Raw genomic sequence first — 17,850 nt, 5'->3', positions numbered from 1 at the left:
AATAATATGTAAAAATCTAGTACACTTTATGACACATCAGAACTCAATAAAATGGCAATTATATTGTAGACCTAAATCTCAAGTATAGTAAGAATGAGCCTAAATAAGAACAAACCCAAGTTCACATGCCTTGGCATTCTAATACCCTCAGAGTACACAGTATTCTAGATAGAGAAGAATTGCCACATCTTAAGCACCTATCATGTACCCCTGGTTAATATATATCTCATCACTTAATCCTCAAAATATTTCTTTGGACACTACACAAGGGGTCTGAGAGTTTGAGCCCTTGGCCAAGACTTGGCCCTGCCATTACAACCTGCTCACGACTCTAGCTCTTGACTACACTGATTTTAAAAATGAGCTGAAACGGGGCACCTGGGTGGCTCAGTCCGTTAAGCGGCTGCTTTCGGCTCAGGTCATGATCCTGGGGTCTTGGGATCGAGCCCCACATCCGGCTCCCTGCTCAGCGGAGAGCCTGTTTCTCCCTCTCCATCTGCCTGTCACTCTGCCTACTTGTGCTCTCTCTCTGTCAAATAAATAAATAAAATCTTAAAAAAAAAAAAAATGAGCTGAGACTTTTTATTATAAATAGCTCAAATATGTTCTATACATTTCTTTGCATTTTTAAGCAGTATCCATTGGCTGCACCCAAACCTTTTGTTGATGTCTTAGTGAAGCAGATACCAATCTGTGCTGAGACCTTTTGAGGTATATTCATAGTAAATATGTAATTTTTAAATATATGACTTTACCCTAAAATGCCTTGTAATGTTTTCTTTGGACTGTTTGTCTACTTTTAATAGATTTCCTCCCAAGTCTTTTTTTTTTTTCTTCTTCTTTTTTTTCGCTGTGAGTAGTTCATGTGTCTTATTTCCCTTCCTATTTCATGGGAAACCATGTAACCACATCTGTTAGGATTGACAGGGAAGAAAAAGTACACGGGCTATGAAAAAAAGGCCTGTGCTGTGAGTTACATGTAGGAGATGTTGGGTATCGGCCTCATGCTATCAAGTTCAGCTCTTCCAAGGCCTTTCAAACTTGTACGACAGTTCCTGTATATAGTTTTATAAGAATAGGTAAAGTATTATTGATATATTCATTTAACCTCTAAACCAGCACTTTTCCGTGGAAATATGTGTGCCACAAATGTGTGCCACATATGTAATTTTACAGGCTTTTAAAAAATTAAAAAGACACAGGCAAGATGAATTTTAATATTTTGTTGAACCCAATATATACAAAATGTAATCATTTCAAAATATAATCAGTACAAGAAATTATTAATACTCTATTTCACACTCTTTTTCTCATACCATGTTGTTTAAATGTTATGTGTATTTTATCCTTACAGCACATCTCAAATCAGAGTAGCCACAAGGCCCGTGCTTGAACTAGTGGCTACCCATTGGATCGTACAGCTCTAGACAGTACTTGGAAAAGCTTGGGAGGCTCTTAGAAATTGCCGTATAAAGGAAACCTATGCTTTGATTAAAGGCTTTGCGAGATGAACACAGGTGATGGAGGTTTGGCCAGCTCGCGGCAAGGTGTACAGGGCTGTACCTCTTTTGGCTCCTTGTATAGTACAGCTCAACCAGGGACCATTGAGGGCGTGCTGCAGAGAGGTGTACAACCCCCGAAGCATTCTGAATACTTGTGACTTGCTCAGAGTCCCTGCAAGGGCTGGTAGGATAAACTGTTTATTTGTACACTCTATATAGAGAGCAACCAGAGATTGAGGCAGATGCCCCACTTTTTTTCGCCCTGCTTGATATCACTCTCCAGCCAGGTGAGTGAGTGAAATTGTGCAGGAAGCCATTGAGTGATCCTCTGCTTTGGGTGCTTGCACCAGAATGATCCTTGTGAGTGTCACACTCTCATGAGCAGGCAAAAAAGGTCAGAGCCACATGCTGAGCAGACAGAGAGCCTGGCAGAAGGAGAGGGAATGGCCACCTGTCCTGGAAATAAAGCCCAGTGTAATGGGGATAAAAGAATGCTGGACCAAAAAGCAAGAAACCTGGATTCCAACTTGGCCTCTGCATATTAACTAGTTCTGGGACCAAGTGTAAGCCAGTTAACTTCCTTTAACTTCCTATCTTCCCAGCAATGTACTGAGTGCTTTGCCTAGCTTACTTTGATTCTTAAAACTATGAGAATGATAGAGTTATCACATGCAACTTTTTCCTACAGCAGTTATAACTGGGAATGGTGAAGTAACTCGTTCAAGACCACAGATTTGTAAGAGAGAAGACAGAGAAACAAGGCCTGACAATACCCATTAGTGGATAGCTAGTCTGGGGGCTGGGAGAAGTGATTTAATTGCCCAGATTTCCATTTTTGGACAGAATAAAGTGACACTCCAGACCTCTGATCTCCAACTCCAGGGAGACTAATTTTTTGGTTTGTCTTTCACATTTTTCCACTGATATTAGAGCTCCCAGTTTAAAGATGAGAATTTTAGAAACAGCCCTGGAGATGGAAAAGCTTGTTCCTTGAGTTACATTTGAAATATAAAAATTTTTAAAGATGTCTCTCAAATTCCATGCTTATGATTACAGTGATAGCAAAGATAGAATAGCTTTATATTAAGTTATTCTTTTACATTAGCATTAGCGTGCTATTTTCCCTCCATGGGGACTTAGGTTCCAGCAACAGAGAAGACTGTTTCCCTCTAATTCATTCTTTTACAGGAGTCCAGTCAATATCCATGTATATGAGTGATGTGTTTTATTTATGTTGAGGGGAAGCAAATACAAAAACACCTGCCAGAAAGTAAATATAGAGGCAATTCCATTGTTAGTGTTGCAGCGTGGGACAATTATACCCTGTCTTTGGGGATTTCATTAATGCGCTTTATGCCACAGGGAGTCCCCATGGACAGTGATTTGTAGAACAAAGAAGATAATCTTGTACCTAAATAACACCTCCTCGGGTTTGACATGTTTTCATAACACAGTGCTGTAATGTCATAACCTAAATTAGTTTTTCACAAGTCGTATGAGTTCTGTAAAATCTCTTATTATCCTTTGAGATGAAGCCTGTGGCTGCCGGTTATGGTAGAAAAAGTTTGACTCCTGGGCGTTGTCCTGGGCCCTCTGCAAGCAGGTACAGTGAGACAGTAGGCATACCCTGCAGCCCCTCTGTTCGGAGCCCTGGGCTTGGCTCAGGGATGGACAAGCCAGAGTCCTGCTTCCACGGCAGCTCCTGATCTGGTGGACAGAGGAGACATTCAGTGGCTGTGGTCACAACTCTACAGGCAGCTGGGCCTCATGGGGTGTGTGTAGCTCGTGTCTGAAAATAGCCACTCCACCTGTCTCTCATTCCACTCTGGGGCATTTGTCACTTTTATTGATGAAAAGACCTCAGTAACATTCATGACATGTGCAGTTTGTTTTATTAATTCCCAAACCATCCATACCTTCAAAATCTAAAAAGGCAGAGAGAAAATCATCTGAAATTTTGGGGCATCATGAAACCTCTCATCAGTGAAGAGTTTTCTTTGAATGAGGATAAAGAATGAGGAGTAGGAATTTAAAAACCCTGATAATCAGGGAAAGAGGAAGTGAGATAGACATCTGTTTAACTACAAAATCCTACAATGAAATTCACTACAACGATACACAATCCGCACACTAAAATTGTTTTGATTTCCCACATTTCAGCAAATTACAGTACTTTGTAAATACCTACGGAAAGAACATTCTAATATCTATATCTAATAGAGTGACTAACCTGAAAGCTAGTTTTTATGCCAGTTGTTCATTCATTTATTGTCAGCAAACATTTATCACATGCCTACTGTGCACTAAGCAGTATGAGTTTGTGAGAAAACAAAATAAGCTCCTCGTGGAGCTTCAAATCTCAGTTATTTCCAAGGGAGTTACAAAATAAGCAAATATATATATATATAATATGTCATATGGTGATAAGTGCCAATAGAGAAAAATACAACAGGATAAGAAATAGAGAATAGCAGAGTATATAGATGGGGCAGCATGCTCATAAAGGATGTTCTAGTAGCTATCTCTGATGAGGTGACATTAATGCTTTTGTTCAGCCAGATCTCTCCCAGGCTCTTCTCTGCCCTTTGCTGAAAAGTTACCCGAAATTCCTTCATGCTTTGTCCATATAGCACTTGGACTTCCTTTTCTGCCTTGACTCATTCTCATTTCATCACTCATTGACGTATCATCAGAGCTTTCGCCACAAATAGTATTTTCACCTGACGTCCTTCTCCTGATAATTTAGTCTCATGTTCTTCTGGCTTTAGGTGATTTGGTGTCTCTAAGCCAGCTCTGTGAGTTTCAAGTTAGTTCATTGGGTTTATCCTTGCTAACGTGTAGGCATCTCCCACTTTAGAACTGAGTTGTATTTTCAATGTTCGCCCTTGAGTTTTTTTGAAACAATTCTAAACTGAAAAGGAGGAGAAAAATTTGGACCTGAAGCTTGTCTTTCTTATGCTTTACAATTGCTAAGTGTGGTTGCAGCCTTTTGTGTATGAAATAACCGCACACTTTTCGCTGAAAAGACCCCATTGTCCTCAGACCCCTCAAGTCCAGGCTCTCATTCTAGCGCAGCCCTACAACAGACCCATGAAGAGAGAATGCTCTGGAAGATGTAGTGTCGACTTCTTGTAGAGTGTTACAGTGTGTTAGGCAGCAATGGCCTAGATGATATGGGTTTGATATTTTCATGTTTACTTCTTGACCTTGAGGGGAGCATGAGAAATACTCTTTATGGTACACCGTAATATTTTGACTTTTAAATCAGAAGTAGCCCAGAATGTTAAAAAGAGAGGAAAGATTTGTATCCTGGAAAAGAAAAACCAATTTAGAGTTTTATTGTTTACCTTATGAGTCAAAGTGCAGAAAGGAGATATTTGTAGACAACAGCCAGTATGATAGGTTTAAAAAGCAATTTTAGAAAATGTACCAGAATAAGTACCTTTCTGTTTTGTGTATTGGAATGAAGTTGTCCCATGCTAGTATAGAAATAACAAAGGAAACAAATGCTTTTCAACATTGCTGTGATGGGGGGGAAATAGAGCATTTCTATTTATAACTTGTACAGAGTCCCACATAAAAATAGCTCCAACTAACAGATTTGCTCATATCTGGAATACAAAGTTGTTGCTGCCAGTGACTTGAGGAATTCTAATAAGAACGACGACAGCACTGGTAAATATTGAAAGTTTATCCTCTTTTCTTCTATCCCAGTTTTCATAGGGGAAGAAAATTAGTTCACAGAAAAGTCCTGGCTTCGGTATTACACATTTTGTTATTTTCCAGGCTACTGGTCTCTCTGTTTTTAATGAAAAGGATACATTTGCACCCCTGAACCTCACCCCATGAGAAGGCTCTATTATTGTATCTCTGTCAGTGATGATTGTATCTCTGCAAGTGAAATATTTGTCAGGCTCACGGAGTCGACATTTCATTCTTCTAATTTTGAATGATTGGTGTGACAGCAAAAATATTAAGGACTTCTGAAGTTAATGAAAACCATTTTTTCTTATTTTCAGCGAAGCTTCCTGGGCTATGCCAGTTTTCAAGTGGGGGAGCTACTGAAGTCGAAGGAGCAGCTGCTAGTCCTGAGCCTGAGGTGGGTCTTTGTCTGCAGAAATGCTTTAAAGTTAATAGCCGATGATACTCACTGAAGGATGGCGGGGCTTGAAAGTCCCAATTCTTGCAAATGTTTAGATGTCAGCTCTCAAATGGCTCATGTTCTCCACAGCAGCAAGTTATAGAGAAACAGCAATTATTCAAGTTCACATTGAAGTTCATGTTTCACATTGCCAAAGGTTATCATTCTGTATGGGAAAAAAAATTACATGATCAGTAAACTGATGAAATTCTTTGATAGTAAGAATAGAAATGATGAGCACGTTATTAAATAATTTTTCTATTACTTATTAAAATGACTTTCTAAGTCAAGTAAGCTTCTAGGTTGGAACTATGTTTGTTAGTGGCAATATTGCAAATTTATGATAATAGAGGGTAAGTTGATTATTCTCTTTTTTTAAGTTTATTTTGTTGCTATCCTATGAAATATAAAACATAAGTTAAAACAGACTCATATTGAAGCAGGGAGTAGATCAGAGGTAATTTTGAGTATGAGTACAATTTGTTTTGATATAGACCAGACAACAATCTTTAGGAAGTTACATAGTATTTTAAGGCTAAGAAGAGTGTTAAACAGAATAAACTTTTTTTTAAAAAACTTCATTATACATTCTAAACAATGGTATGCTGTTTTCTAAGTGTATAATAACTCCCATAATTATGTACACATAATATATACCTTGCAGTATTTGTATAGTATAAACAAATGTAAAAATTGTATAGGACACTACTTGGAAATCTCAAGACGTTCTTCTTTTGATGAAACATAGAGACCACTCCCAGGGAAGAGACAGTGTCTTAAGTGCTTGCCCTCTGCCTTGCCCCGGCAAGGACCCACTTGTAACCAATTTATTTCAGTAAAGATGCTGTGGCTTATGCCGGAATCTATACTGTGGGCTGTTTCCTTTTCTGATTTTTCCTGATCCTTACAGTTTTGCATTTTGACTTACGGGAGTACAAAGTAATTTAAAGTAGCTCATGTTCATACAGAAAAGTAAGTGTTGATGGGTTCTAATGAGGCCATTATCTTCACTCTCTGCTATGTCTCTTAAATATCTGTTATTTTGTTGTTGTTGTTGTTGTTAAATTTCATTTGGGAAGACATTTTAAAATCTTCACAGTTTTGTGGTGTTGTTCCCAATAAAGTTTTGCTGTGGTGATGTTCAGCTTGAAGTTTGGGTAAAAAGTCTAGCTAGCAATGTCATGGATCCTCTAGAAAATATGTGTTAGTGCCCTAGCGCGGTGGTGAGACCTGACCAGAGTACCCCTGAATTCATGATAGCTGATGTCAAGCATTAAGTTAATTTAGGACCCCTAGCAGGCCACGTAGTTTTCTAGATAAGACGCATAGCACTTCATTCCTCCTCTTGCTGACTCGCATGGATTCTGTCATAACTGCTGTTAACATTAGCACAACACTGCACCTTTAGACACTACCTTTGAAACAGAAATCAGGGGACCATGAATTCTTAGTGAAATGAAGATTAGTAAACACATAGAATATCTTAGTGATAGAACAGGAACAGAAGGGTCAAGTTTAGAGTACTACCACTGTAAGCAAAAAAGGAATATAATCAATACATACTTCCACTTTTGATCTTAATACCTCTGCCTAATACTCATTTGATTTTGATTGTATAAAAGGAAAACAAGTTTAACAACAAAGAATTTAGTTTTCTAGAGATAATTTTTTTAAAAAACTAATTTTGAAATGGCTAGGTTATTATTCTTTCCCTCCCTTTTCATGCTTTGCCAAATTTGTGAATTTCTCTCCCCGTGAACTAGACACATTATAGACTTATCATAGCCTTTTGATTTCTGACGCTTCATGTTTTTTACTTCAGATGTAATTCATCTTCTTTCCCCTGGTTTGTGAGTTTCTGAGGTACTGTGCTGGAAGAACATTAGGTTAGGGATAAGAGCATTTTTTTTTTTTTTTTGCTTGTTTGTTTTGTTTTGTTTTAATACCACTTTGCATTGACAATATTTGCATTTTGTTCCTTTTAGATTCCAGTCATTATTTTTTTAAAGGTTTATTTATTTATTTCAGAGACACAGAGAGAGAGAGAGAGAGAGCTCAGGGGTGGACAGAGGGAGAGGGAGGGAGGGAATCTCAAGTGGACTCCCCACTGAGCACGGAGCCCCACGCAGCTCAGTCTCATGATCCTGAGATCATGACCTGAGCCAAAATCAAGAGTCAGATGCTTAGCCGACTGAGCCACCCAGGCGCCCCATCCAGTCATTTTTAAAGCAATAGAATTCTCAGATTTCTGTGAAACAAATTCACAGAAATAGGGTACGTTTGTACAAACGTTCTCTGATGGTAAGCTTCCCAAAAATCTATGTAGTTGTGTATTCACCATCCCTTTGAGTTGTTTCTTATCAGATAATTCCAATTCCAAAACTCTCAAACTAACTCCACAGAGCACCACAGTTTCATGTGGCTGCTATGTCATTTGTGCTTTGAACTGGAATTTTTTAACAGAATTTGGAATTGAATTCTTTTTTCCCGCAGAAAATTGAAAGGGGCAAGAAGTGTGCATCTTATTTATAGCTTTAGACTCAAATTTCATGAAATATCATATAGTCTATTTTTTAAGTTATTGAATAAATTTTATTTGCATGTATTAGAGAAAAATACCTCCAAAACACCAAGTGGTGCCTACTCATATATATAACTCATCTTCCTTTAAATATGTAGTTACTAAATTACTGTCTGAGTGCTCTAGCATCCCAACTGGACTTGATATCTTTATTTAGTACTAACCCTCTTACTTTTTTATTATATTTACTTTGTTTTGCTAGTCTGCATTTGGTTGTTCCTGTCTCCTCTGACTTCTTTTAGATCTGCATTGTATTTTCTGTTCTTGTTCTCTAATTCATTGCCACATCGTCCTGACTTTCATACTACAGTGTAAACAAGCTAAGGTCCTTGTAAAGAGGATTACAAATGTAGGCGTGAAAGACAGTGGGTAATCTCATAATAACAGTAATAATAATAATAAAAAGCAGAAGAAGGAGAAGAAGAAGGTTCTACGTGCTTTATGCTCGGGTGAGTATATTAGAGATATTGCCTCGTCAACCCTTATCAAATTAGTCTATTGTGCTATTCTTTTTGCCACTTTATAAATTAAGACAGTGAGATATAAAAAGCAGTTAAGTGATTTGCACAAAGTTACAGTGCTCATAAATGGGAAAGCCAAGGTACAGAGCCACACATTTCTGACTGCAGAGCCTATGCTCTTAGTGACCTGCTTCTTGTCTCCTTTGACAAAGGAGAAAACTGAGAACTTGTTAAAATGTATCACACACCATGTGACTTAGGTAATGGAGGAACAAAGCAAGGACTCAGGTGCAGAACCACCTGTTCACGGTTTCTCCCACTTCGGTTTCACTGCAGTGCCTCGTCTTACAGTGAGTGAAGACAGAATGAGTGTCAGCATGCCGTGAAGAATTCAGACAGATTAGCCATGATGGCAGAAAGTGGGAGCCAGCCTGCCTGGTTAAGGGAGAGACTGAGGGAAACCCGTGGAATCTATTCTCACCCCAGAAGCTTGGCATCCTCAGGCCCCAAACCTGGGTTGCTGTTCAAGTACCTGACAGTCATTTGCCCTGCTAACCTTATCTGAATGTCTTAGGACCACGCAAGCAGAAATGTGGAACATCATAATCCTGTTTCATGATTTAATAAAAGAATGGAGAGATTAGCTCTGTCTCTGGGAATGGTACTAGCAGTCGGGAAAAATTACGTTGCTCTTAAAGTATTCAAACAACCACAAAGGCAGAAATAAAGGGGAAAGGGTAAAACTTCTTTTTTAGGAAATCCTTCTCAGAAGAACTGAGACAGATGGATGTGTTTTGATCTTGTCTCTGTTGCATATGAGCTTCATTGCATATCTCCTTGTTTAGGCTACGTTCAGTGCTCATCCATTCAGCAAGCACTTATGAAGAACTTTTCATATGCTAACTATAGTGATAGTTAATATTTTGCAGTTGATGTTACTAATAACACTATTAATGAAAAAACTCATTATTTATTGAGCATCTACTAGCATGCAAAGGAAGTATTAAGTGCTCTTCATGCATGATCTTCAATCTATGCAGCATTATCATTCCTGTGTTCCAGCAACTTGTCTATGATCCTGCAGCCGCTAATTGTACAAGTAAGATTAGAATCCAATTTGGTCTGACTCCAGAGCTTGTTCTGTTTTATTTCCCTGCCTCGTAGGAAGCTAATGATCTAATAGAATCTTTGTTTCCTTCTCTCTAGTTTATATTCTGTCCTTTGGAGAGTTTCAGGGGCCTCATTTCTTTTTTCTTAATGCTTTATCTTAAAATTCAGTTTCATATGCCCATGACATAGTAGAGGTTCAATAATTACTTGCTGGAATTTTGATTCATGATGATGACTTTCTTATATTTGTATGGATGCTTAAATGTAAACCACGTACCATTGCTTTCTGAATGGCATCCACCTAAAGTAGTGCATATAATGGAGCCAAAGCATTAGAGTATATCTGAGACAAGTAACTTTCAGAGTAACGGTGAGGGATAGATTGTAATATGCTTGAAAAGTTGAAAACCTTATTTAGAATTTACTATTTCAGGGTAGGCCACTTTACCTTGTCACAGAAACTTTGAATAGAGCACTTAACGAGTATTCTATTATTTCTTCTGTAATCTTTTGCATGTAACCCCTCCAAGTTAAACAAACATTTATATAATTTTATCAGAATGGATGTGACAAAATATTCTTCAATTTATTCATAAAAGAAAATTTGTTTTCATTTATTACTTCTGCCACATTTACATAGTGCTGTCATGTAACATAAAACATTAGACTCCCATGATCCTAAATACACATATGGTGTTATGTTTTATAATATCCAGATGTGTGGGAGAGGCTATGAAATAAATGAACAATAGATTCCTACTGTTTGTCTTTCAATTTCCCTGTTTTAAGTAACATTTATAAGTGTATATATTTATGCATATATAAATATGTCATAGATTATGTAGATGGGTATGTGTTTGTGCATCTATATTATTTTAGGATTATTTTGCTTTCTCACAAACCAGGAATACATTTTTTTGCACTGTTGTCAAATATATGTGCTTAGATAAAGTAAGTTCGAAATTATGAAGTCTTTAGATTTTCAGTTTTTGGTGTTTTGCTTAATTTAACCTTCTTAAACACACACACACACACACAGATGCTCATTTCAATTTTGTTTCTAAAAGTAAGAAAACAATAAAAAAAACAAACACATATTTTTAATTTAATCTCCCAAAGGCATGTTCTTAGCTTGAGAGCTGGAAGTAATGATAAGGAGGGGTTCCTTGGGCTATGACATACAGTTTTCTACGTAAGCATACTCAGAGTGATAAAAAGCTGAAATTGTCACGAACTTCTCACAGATTGGGAGCCTACACATGTTCTTTAGCCCACAGGGCAATGGATCAGAATGTTTGTTACTGAAATGCATGAATACATATGAACCTCCATAGTCCTTGTGATGAACAGTGGCCACAGATTGACAGAAGAGTTTTAAAGGATAAATTTCTTTTTCATTTCAAATGGAATTAAATTTTCATGGAGTTTGCATTTCCTATCACTGCTCCTTTCCTCTGCAAATAATAGTTATGCAAGTCTTCTTAATTTAAGCACCAGATTATAGTCTTTAAACTTATATGTATGATGAATACTTCTTTAATGACATCTTTTCTTATCAATATTTATTTGAACTTCAGAAGGATTTAAAAAAATTACAGCCAAATATTTTAATAGTCACGTATATTTTGAATATATTTTGTTCTCTTTTAAAAGTCTTCCAATTAGCTTTTTTAGGTATCAGAAAGTAGGATTGCAGCAGAAAGTTCTGATGGTTCCACAACACCAATTCTTATGTATGTCTAAAACATTTTTTTAAAGATTTTATTTATTTACTTGACAGAGAGAGAGACACAGCAAGAGAGGGAACACAAGCAGGAGGAGTGGGGGAGGGAGAAGCAGACTCCCTGCCGAGCAGGGAGCCCGATGCGGGGCTCGATCCCAGGACCCTGGGATCATGACCTGAGCCAAAGGCAGACGCTTAACAACTGAGCCACCCAGGCGCCCCTGTCTGAAACATTTTGTATATTAAATAAGGACAATAGACCTTGGCAGCTGGAAAAAAAAACAAAAAACAAAAAACAAAACCCTCTTTGAGAGGGAATAGCATGTCTGTGATTATTATAAAACAGAATAGTAGTATACTTTATTGAATGCACCAGTGGAAAAGTCAGAAGATAAAGATGGCATGTAAAAGCTACTTCATTGATGCTTTTGCATAGAATTTACTAAAAATGTACATTATAAACCCTGAGAGCAATGCATAAGAACTCTGCATTTTTTTCTTTGGGAGTGAGCAAGCAGGAAAACATGCAAGTCAGTAGCAAATGCACACTCATGATTGATCCAGATGCACATGTAAGGGGAGAGCCTTGTATCTACAGTGTCTCCTTCACTGTTTTTGGCATGACCCAAGTGAAGAAAACAGAAGACGCCTCAGATTCTGACAGACTCTGACCTTGTAAACGTGCAGGAAGAGGTAACTGACACTATTTCAGCTTTATGATGGATTAAGTATGTCACATGTCTTGTCTTATCCAGTCTTCTAATAACATTGCCTGGAAGGTGATATATTCCTGCTGTACTCAGGGGTCAACTGAGGAACACGGTTTGACTTCCTTTAGGTCACGCAGCTGGGACAGGATGGAAAATGGAGACCAAGAGAGAAGTGTCTTTGGTATTATATATATTTTGTTTAGAATCTTAAAATTAAATAATTTTTGAGAACAGAAGAGATCTGGGCACTTCAGCTTCTCCACTGGTGCATTCAATAAAGTTGTTAGACCCCTTTAGCGACAGGGAGTGCAAACATCTTTCCCATTTTCAGACAGGTGAGTGTCAGAAAAGTGTTCCTTTCTTATCTCGAATCTGATGTCCTGGCCTTGGCCCCCACTCTCCTTCATGGAGTTTAGGAGAACAAGCTTCATGCCTTTTCGCTGTGATTACATTTGAAAGCAGCTCGTGTCCAACTTTAAATCGTCTCTCCTTTTTTTCTGAGGAAGGAATGTGATGTGTAGTAGAAAGAACAGCAGGCTTTTATGCCAGACTTGGGTTCAAGTCCCAGCTTTGCCACCAGCTGTGTCTCCCGAGGCATATTGCCTGCTCTCTGTACCATCTGTTAATAGAGATAGTAATGACCTCCCTCCTAGGGTAATTCTGAGCAATTAATAAATGTAGTAAAGTTCTTTGCACTGCTTCGCATTAGAGAAAAGCACTCTATCAATATTGTTATCCTTGCTTCTTGCATTAAACTTACTAATTCCCTCAACCATAACTCAATGCTTGCTTCATTTGCTTGTTTAGTTTGTTGAAGTTCTTTTTTCATTTTTTTTTTTAAGATTTATTTATTATTTGAGGAAGAGAGAGAGCAAAAGGGGGAGGGGAGAGGGGCAGAGGGAGAGAATCTCCAGCAGACTCTCCACTGAGCACAAAGCCCCACACGGAGCTCGATCCTACCACCCCCAAGATCAGGACCTAAGCCAAAGCCAAGAGTCAGACACTCAACTGACTGAGCCACCCAGACACCCCTGAAGTTCTTTCTTAAAATGTAACATCCACAATTCTCTAAAATGGTCAGTGGCAGAGGCGTCAATTTAACCATTGATCCAAATGTATTATTTTTATTATCTGAGAAATAGATACCTGAAACCGAAATTCTGGCTTTAACCCCTCTAACATCAGATATGGCTTCTTATCAGGTGGCAGATACCAGCAAGAGGCATATGGAGAGCAGTTTGGTCAAAACAGAAACAGAGTTGGCCAAAAAATTATTATTATTATTTTTTTTTACTTAAAACTTTTAACAGTATAGCATTGAAATCAGGACCGAAATTCATGAATATAACCCAGTATGTCAATTGCTGTTAGAGTTTATGGATGCATTTTATTCCTGAATATATCATAAACTGTCTACAGAGGTAAATTCAAGTGACATTTCTCAGGACCAGACTTGAGAATAAAGAGAGACATCAAACACAGAAGTAGGGACATTTGCTTCTCCTACTGATTATGTATCAATGTCCTTTGGGGACACAATTGCCTAAAATTATCATGAGCCACTTTCTAATTACTGTTAAATTTATATCAATTTAGTATAAAATCAGAATATGCAAACTGTACACATATCATGCGATCAGAACAGTGGAGAAGTAGAAAGAGTAGGTGATTTAGAGACATATCTGAATCCATACATACCCGAATCTGGCTCTCTGGCTCTTCTCTTGCTTAGCAGGATGGTGGAGTACTCTGATGTCAGTGTGTGAGCTCATCTGTGGAATGGGGACAACATAGTTCCCATTTCACAGGGTTGTGGTGAGGCTCACAAGACTTACTAATGTGAGATGTTTACAACAGCGCCTGACACAAAGTAAGTGCTCAGTAAATGTGACCTGTAATTTTTATTTATTTTTTATTGATTAGCTTGCCTAGCCTCAGGTTTTGTTGTGTTTTGTTTTTGCAGATGAGGAGTAGACATATTGTATAGAGCCTATCAAACAGTATCTGATGCAAAGCAGGTGCAAATCATGCTCATCACCTATTATTAAAATTATCGCTGTTGTTATTTGGCATTTTATTCAACTAGACTGTCTTTCATTTATAATTTAAATGGCTCTGCAGTCATATATTCTGCATTTTTCTTTATGTTCCTAATCCATTTTCATGAAGCTGTAGGTATGACCATGGAAACCAATTAGCACTTTTTTAGTTTGCATTATTCAAAAGATGTCATATTCATCAGATTGCAAATTAGAGTTTTCAGTCACCGAAGGGACAGCACATACTTAGAGCACACTTTAATAGCTTCTCAATTTGTATAGAAAAGCCTGAAATCATTCCTTTTTTAAAATGCAAATCACATAAAGTTAATATCTGTACACAAAGACCTACCTGCTTAAGAAGTTTGAGAGCTAATTTAACTTTGAAGATAATTTGCAGGAATGATTAGGCCTGCAAGGAATTATATTTGACCTGAAAATTTGGTATTGGATTTGCCCATATTTATCAAAGTCACTTTCTTCATTATCACCCTGCATTTCTGCTGCTCTGGACACATTTATATCAGCTTTTACCAAACTGTTTTTTTTGAATACCAGTATCCCTTCAGTTATTCATATATGTTCTTTAAATGAAGGAGTTTTATGTCAAATAAGTTTGAAAATGCTATACTAAAAAAATGAAGAGGGTCACTTCCCTGGAGGACTTCTCAGTGCCTTCATTAGTCCTCAAGGCCCTTTGAGGCTCTCCGAAGACAGATGTTGCCCACAGCTTTCCCAAACTAATCTGAACACAAGGAGCTTCCTTCATGGAACACCTATTAACAGTTTATCAGCTGCTGTGTTCCAAGAAACACAGCTGCATAATTTAGAAAATGCTGATTTCGAACAAGAACAACCAAGTATTTTCCAGAGAAATACATGTATGACTGTCTATATGTATTAACCACTTTTTCCCCACCATAAGCCTGTTTTCTAACACATACATCTGTAGGCAGGCATGTGGTCTTCGTCCAAATGAACACTCACTCTTACACACACACTCCCCACCCTGCACATCATGCTGCTTTATAACATGCCATTACCCACCCCTCCTTCTCCCCATCCCTCACCCCTGGTCCATAAGCATCACGAACCCTGTGGCATTTTACATTCATGCCATGAGCTGTGTAGACACCGGTTTGTAAAATTTGTACAGAACTATGGGAAAGAAGTGACAAAATACATGCTGTCTCTTTTATGTTCATCGACGGATTTATTTTCAGCTTGCATAAGTAGACATACACTTATTTTCACAATAACCTAATATTATAACGACCCCAAACTGAACTTTGTTCTTTCCCTGAAAGCTGTGCTTTTTGGTGCTTTTCCTTTCTTGGCTAAATTAAGAACCATCAGATACCCTCAAGGTAGCAGAAGCTAGAAACCTCAGCATCTTTTCTCAAGTCATCCTTTCTAAAATTCTTATCTGATTATGCTATTTTCCTGCTTTAAAAGTTATATTTCTTCCTGTACCCCCCATACGTGAGCATGTATATGAACTTGGTGTGCAAAAACCTCAGCCAAGATATACAAGACAGTAAGTCTGCTTCTTCAGCCTCATCTGCAACCACGCACGTTACCCTTGACACTGATCACCGCTTCCTCTGTCATTTATAGTGGCTTGTGCACACTTTACACTTTGCAAAGATAGAGTCCGAATCCCCGTATTTCTCTGGAACCCCTCTTCTCGGGGTTTTGAGCTCAGTTTCAACCTCGGCCAAACAGAGCACAACAATGTTTGTATGGTGTGTATGTGTAGATGGTGCGCCTTAGATTCTTTCCCACATTGATAACCAATTATGTTCCTCCATTTTGGGGTATCTCTTATGCAAGGAATAAGTCTTACCCAAGCAGAATACCCTGGTATTCCCCAAATACCAGCTCATTGGGAACTTAGAAACAGTCTCCAGGCATGTCAGTGAAAAGTTTTGGTCACCACCCCCCACCCAGGCTTCTCAATTTCCTATGACTGAATGATGATCAGGCTTTTGAATGGGTGCCTGAAGAAGTAGGTCAAAACTCATCACCCTCCCAGCTAACAGAGGCTTCATGATTACTGGAAAGTCGCCATCGTAAATTGTATTTCCAGTGAGGTTTGACTTTGCTGTTCTATTTATACATTGTCAGTTCTACTTTACACATCAGTGAGCTGTGTTGAGGTACCATCCCTGAGGGAATATAGCTTGGTCGGTTAAGCATTGGACTCTTGATTTTGGCTCAGGTCAGGATCTCAGGGTCATGAGATCCAGTCCAGCGTCACCACGGAGCCAGCTTAAGATTCTCTCCTTTTCCCTCTGCCCCTCCCCAACTTTCCCTCTAAAAAATTTTAAAAAGGTTAAAAAAAAAAAAAAAAGAAAGAAAATTACCTGCCCCTTGACAATGTATTCCCCCTTATAGCATGCTCTAGCTAAGGATTTTTTACCCTAATCTATTAAGTAAAATTCTTTGACGTCTGTAGTTCTGTGGCATAGTATGGCTGTCTCATAGTAAAAGTACAGTTGAAAGATTGTTTGCAGTAAGACTTCAGTAAGGTAAAGAGTTGTCAGGAAAGGAAGACAAATATGATTTCGTTAATGGAAGCTAAGGAAACTAGAAAATATAAAAAAATATAAGAGAAGTTTTAAGAATGCAGAAGAGAAGGATGAAATCAAAGACAAAAAGATAAGACGTAGAATGAGAAAGAAGAAAGAATAGACAAGTTTATTTTGCTGTACTTAATTACATTTAGTAACAATATATGCAAATTGCTTTCAGTGTACACAAACTGTTTTGTAGGCTGTGCTACAATGGGGGACAGTTGCTTCTAATAATGGGCCCAGCCTGTTGTATGGGTGATCTGTTGAGTTCCTTGATCAATGTACGTAAGCTTATTAGGATAAGAAGGGCACGTATTGCATGGAGCGCTGGGTGTTATACGCAAACAATGAATCATGGAACACTGCATCAAAAACTAATGATGTAATGTATGGTGACTAACATAACATAAAAAAAAAAAAATAAGAAATACCTAATAGAAATACCCAAATGACTGATAGATAAATTAGGTATTTAAAGAGTCTTCTTTATAATATTGTGGGGCACTGATGAATTTGTTACACTAAGAACAGTTTTACATCTTGCATATAAAGTAAAGTTTTTTTAAATTAACTGAAATCATTGAATGAAGATTTAAGTTAACCTGATCTAAATGGTACTGGGCATATGTCACATTATTACAAGCAAAAGAAATGACCAAATTCGCCTATAGATATATGCTGAATATTGCTTCTTTCTTAGATTTGCACATGTAAATTGGAAAGTAAATAAGCACATTCCTTTAGGACTTAGTATAAAAATTGATTGTTAAAGACAAATTTAAGGTGCCATAATAAACTTGGTCTAATCCCCATCTGTCCATTGAAGAGCAGAGCAGATAACTTGCATTTTATTTTATCTCATTTTTATCTTCCTCAACATTGATGCAGTCTTTCTAATTCAAAGCAGGTTTGAAAGTTTCAATCCTAAACTTAAAAATGGTGTATGGTGGGGATTATTTTTTCTTATCTAGAATCAAAGTGAAGATTTTCCAAGGACTTACACAATA

General features: G+C 37.8%; 1 protein-coding gene across 5 annotated transcripts in view; it reads left to right on the top strand.

Moving 5' to 3' along the window:
• INPP4B (inositol polyphosphate-4-phosphatase type II B) overlaps positions 1-17,850 on the top strand; it is an 824,845-nt gene that overhangs the window by 543,400 nt on the left and 263,595 nt on the right. For 4 of the 5 annotated variants that reach the window (XM_064585102.1, XM_064585100.1, XM_064585099.1 and 1 more), the window contains one exon: positions 5,522-5,601. In XM_064585102.1, the coding sequence (XP_064441172.1) occupies positions 5,522-5,601 (80 nt within the window). Of the gene's footprint in view, positions 1-4,829; positions 5,178-5,521; positions 5,602-17,850 lie in introns of those variants that run through there. The other variant, XM_054508733.2, reaches the window with a different exon arrangement.

This window comes from Mirounga angustirostris, unplaced genomic scaffold (assembly GCF_029215605.1).
Source record: "Mirounga angustirostris isolate CCGP_5_RB_7025 unplaced genomic scaffold, mMirAng1.0.hap1 SCAF_2, whole genome shotgun sequence".
NCBI classification, from domain to species: Eukaryota; Metazoa; Chordata; class Mammalia; order Carnivora; family Phocidae; genus Mirounga; species Mirounga angustirostris.
The sequence above is the reverse complement of the archived record's forward strand: the minus strand, read 5'-3'. Positions and strand labels throughout refer to the sequence as shown.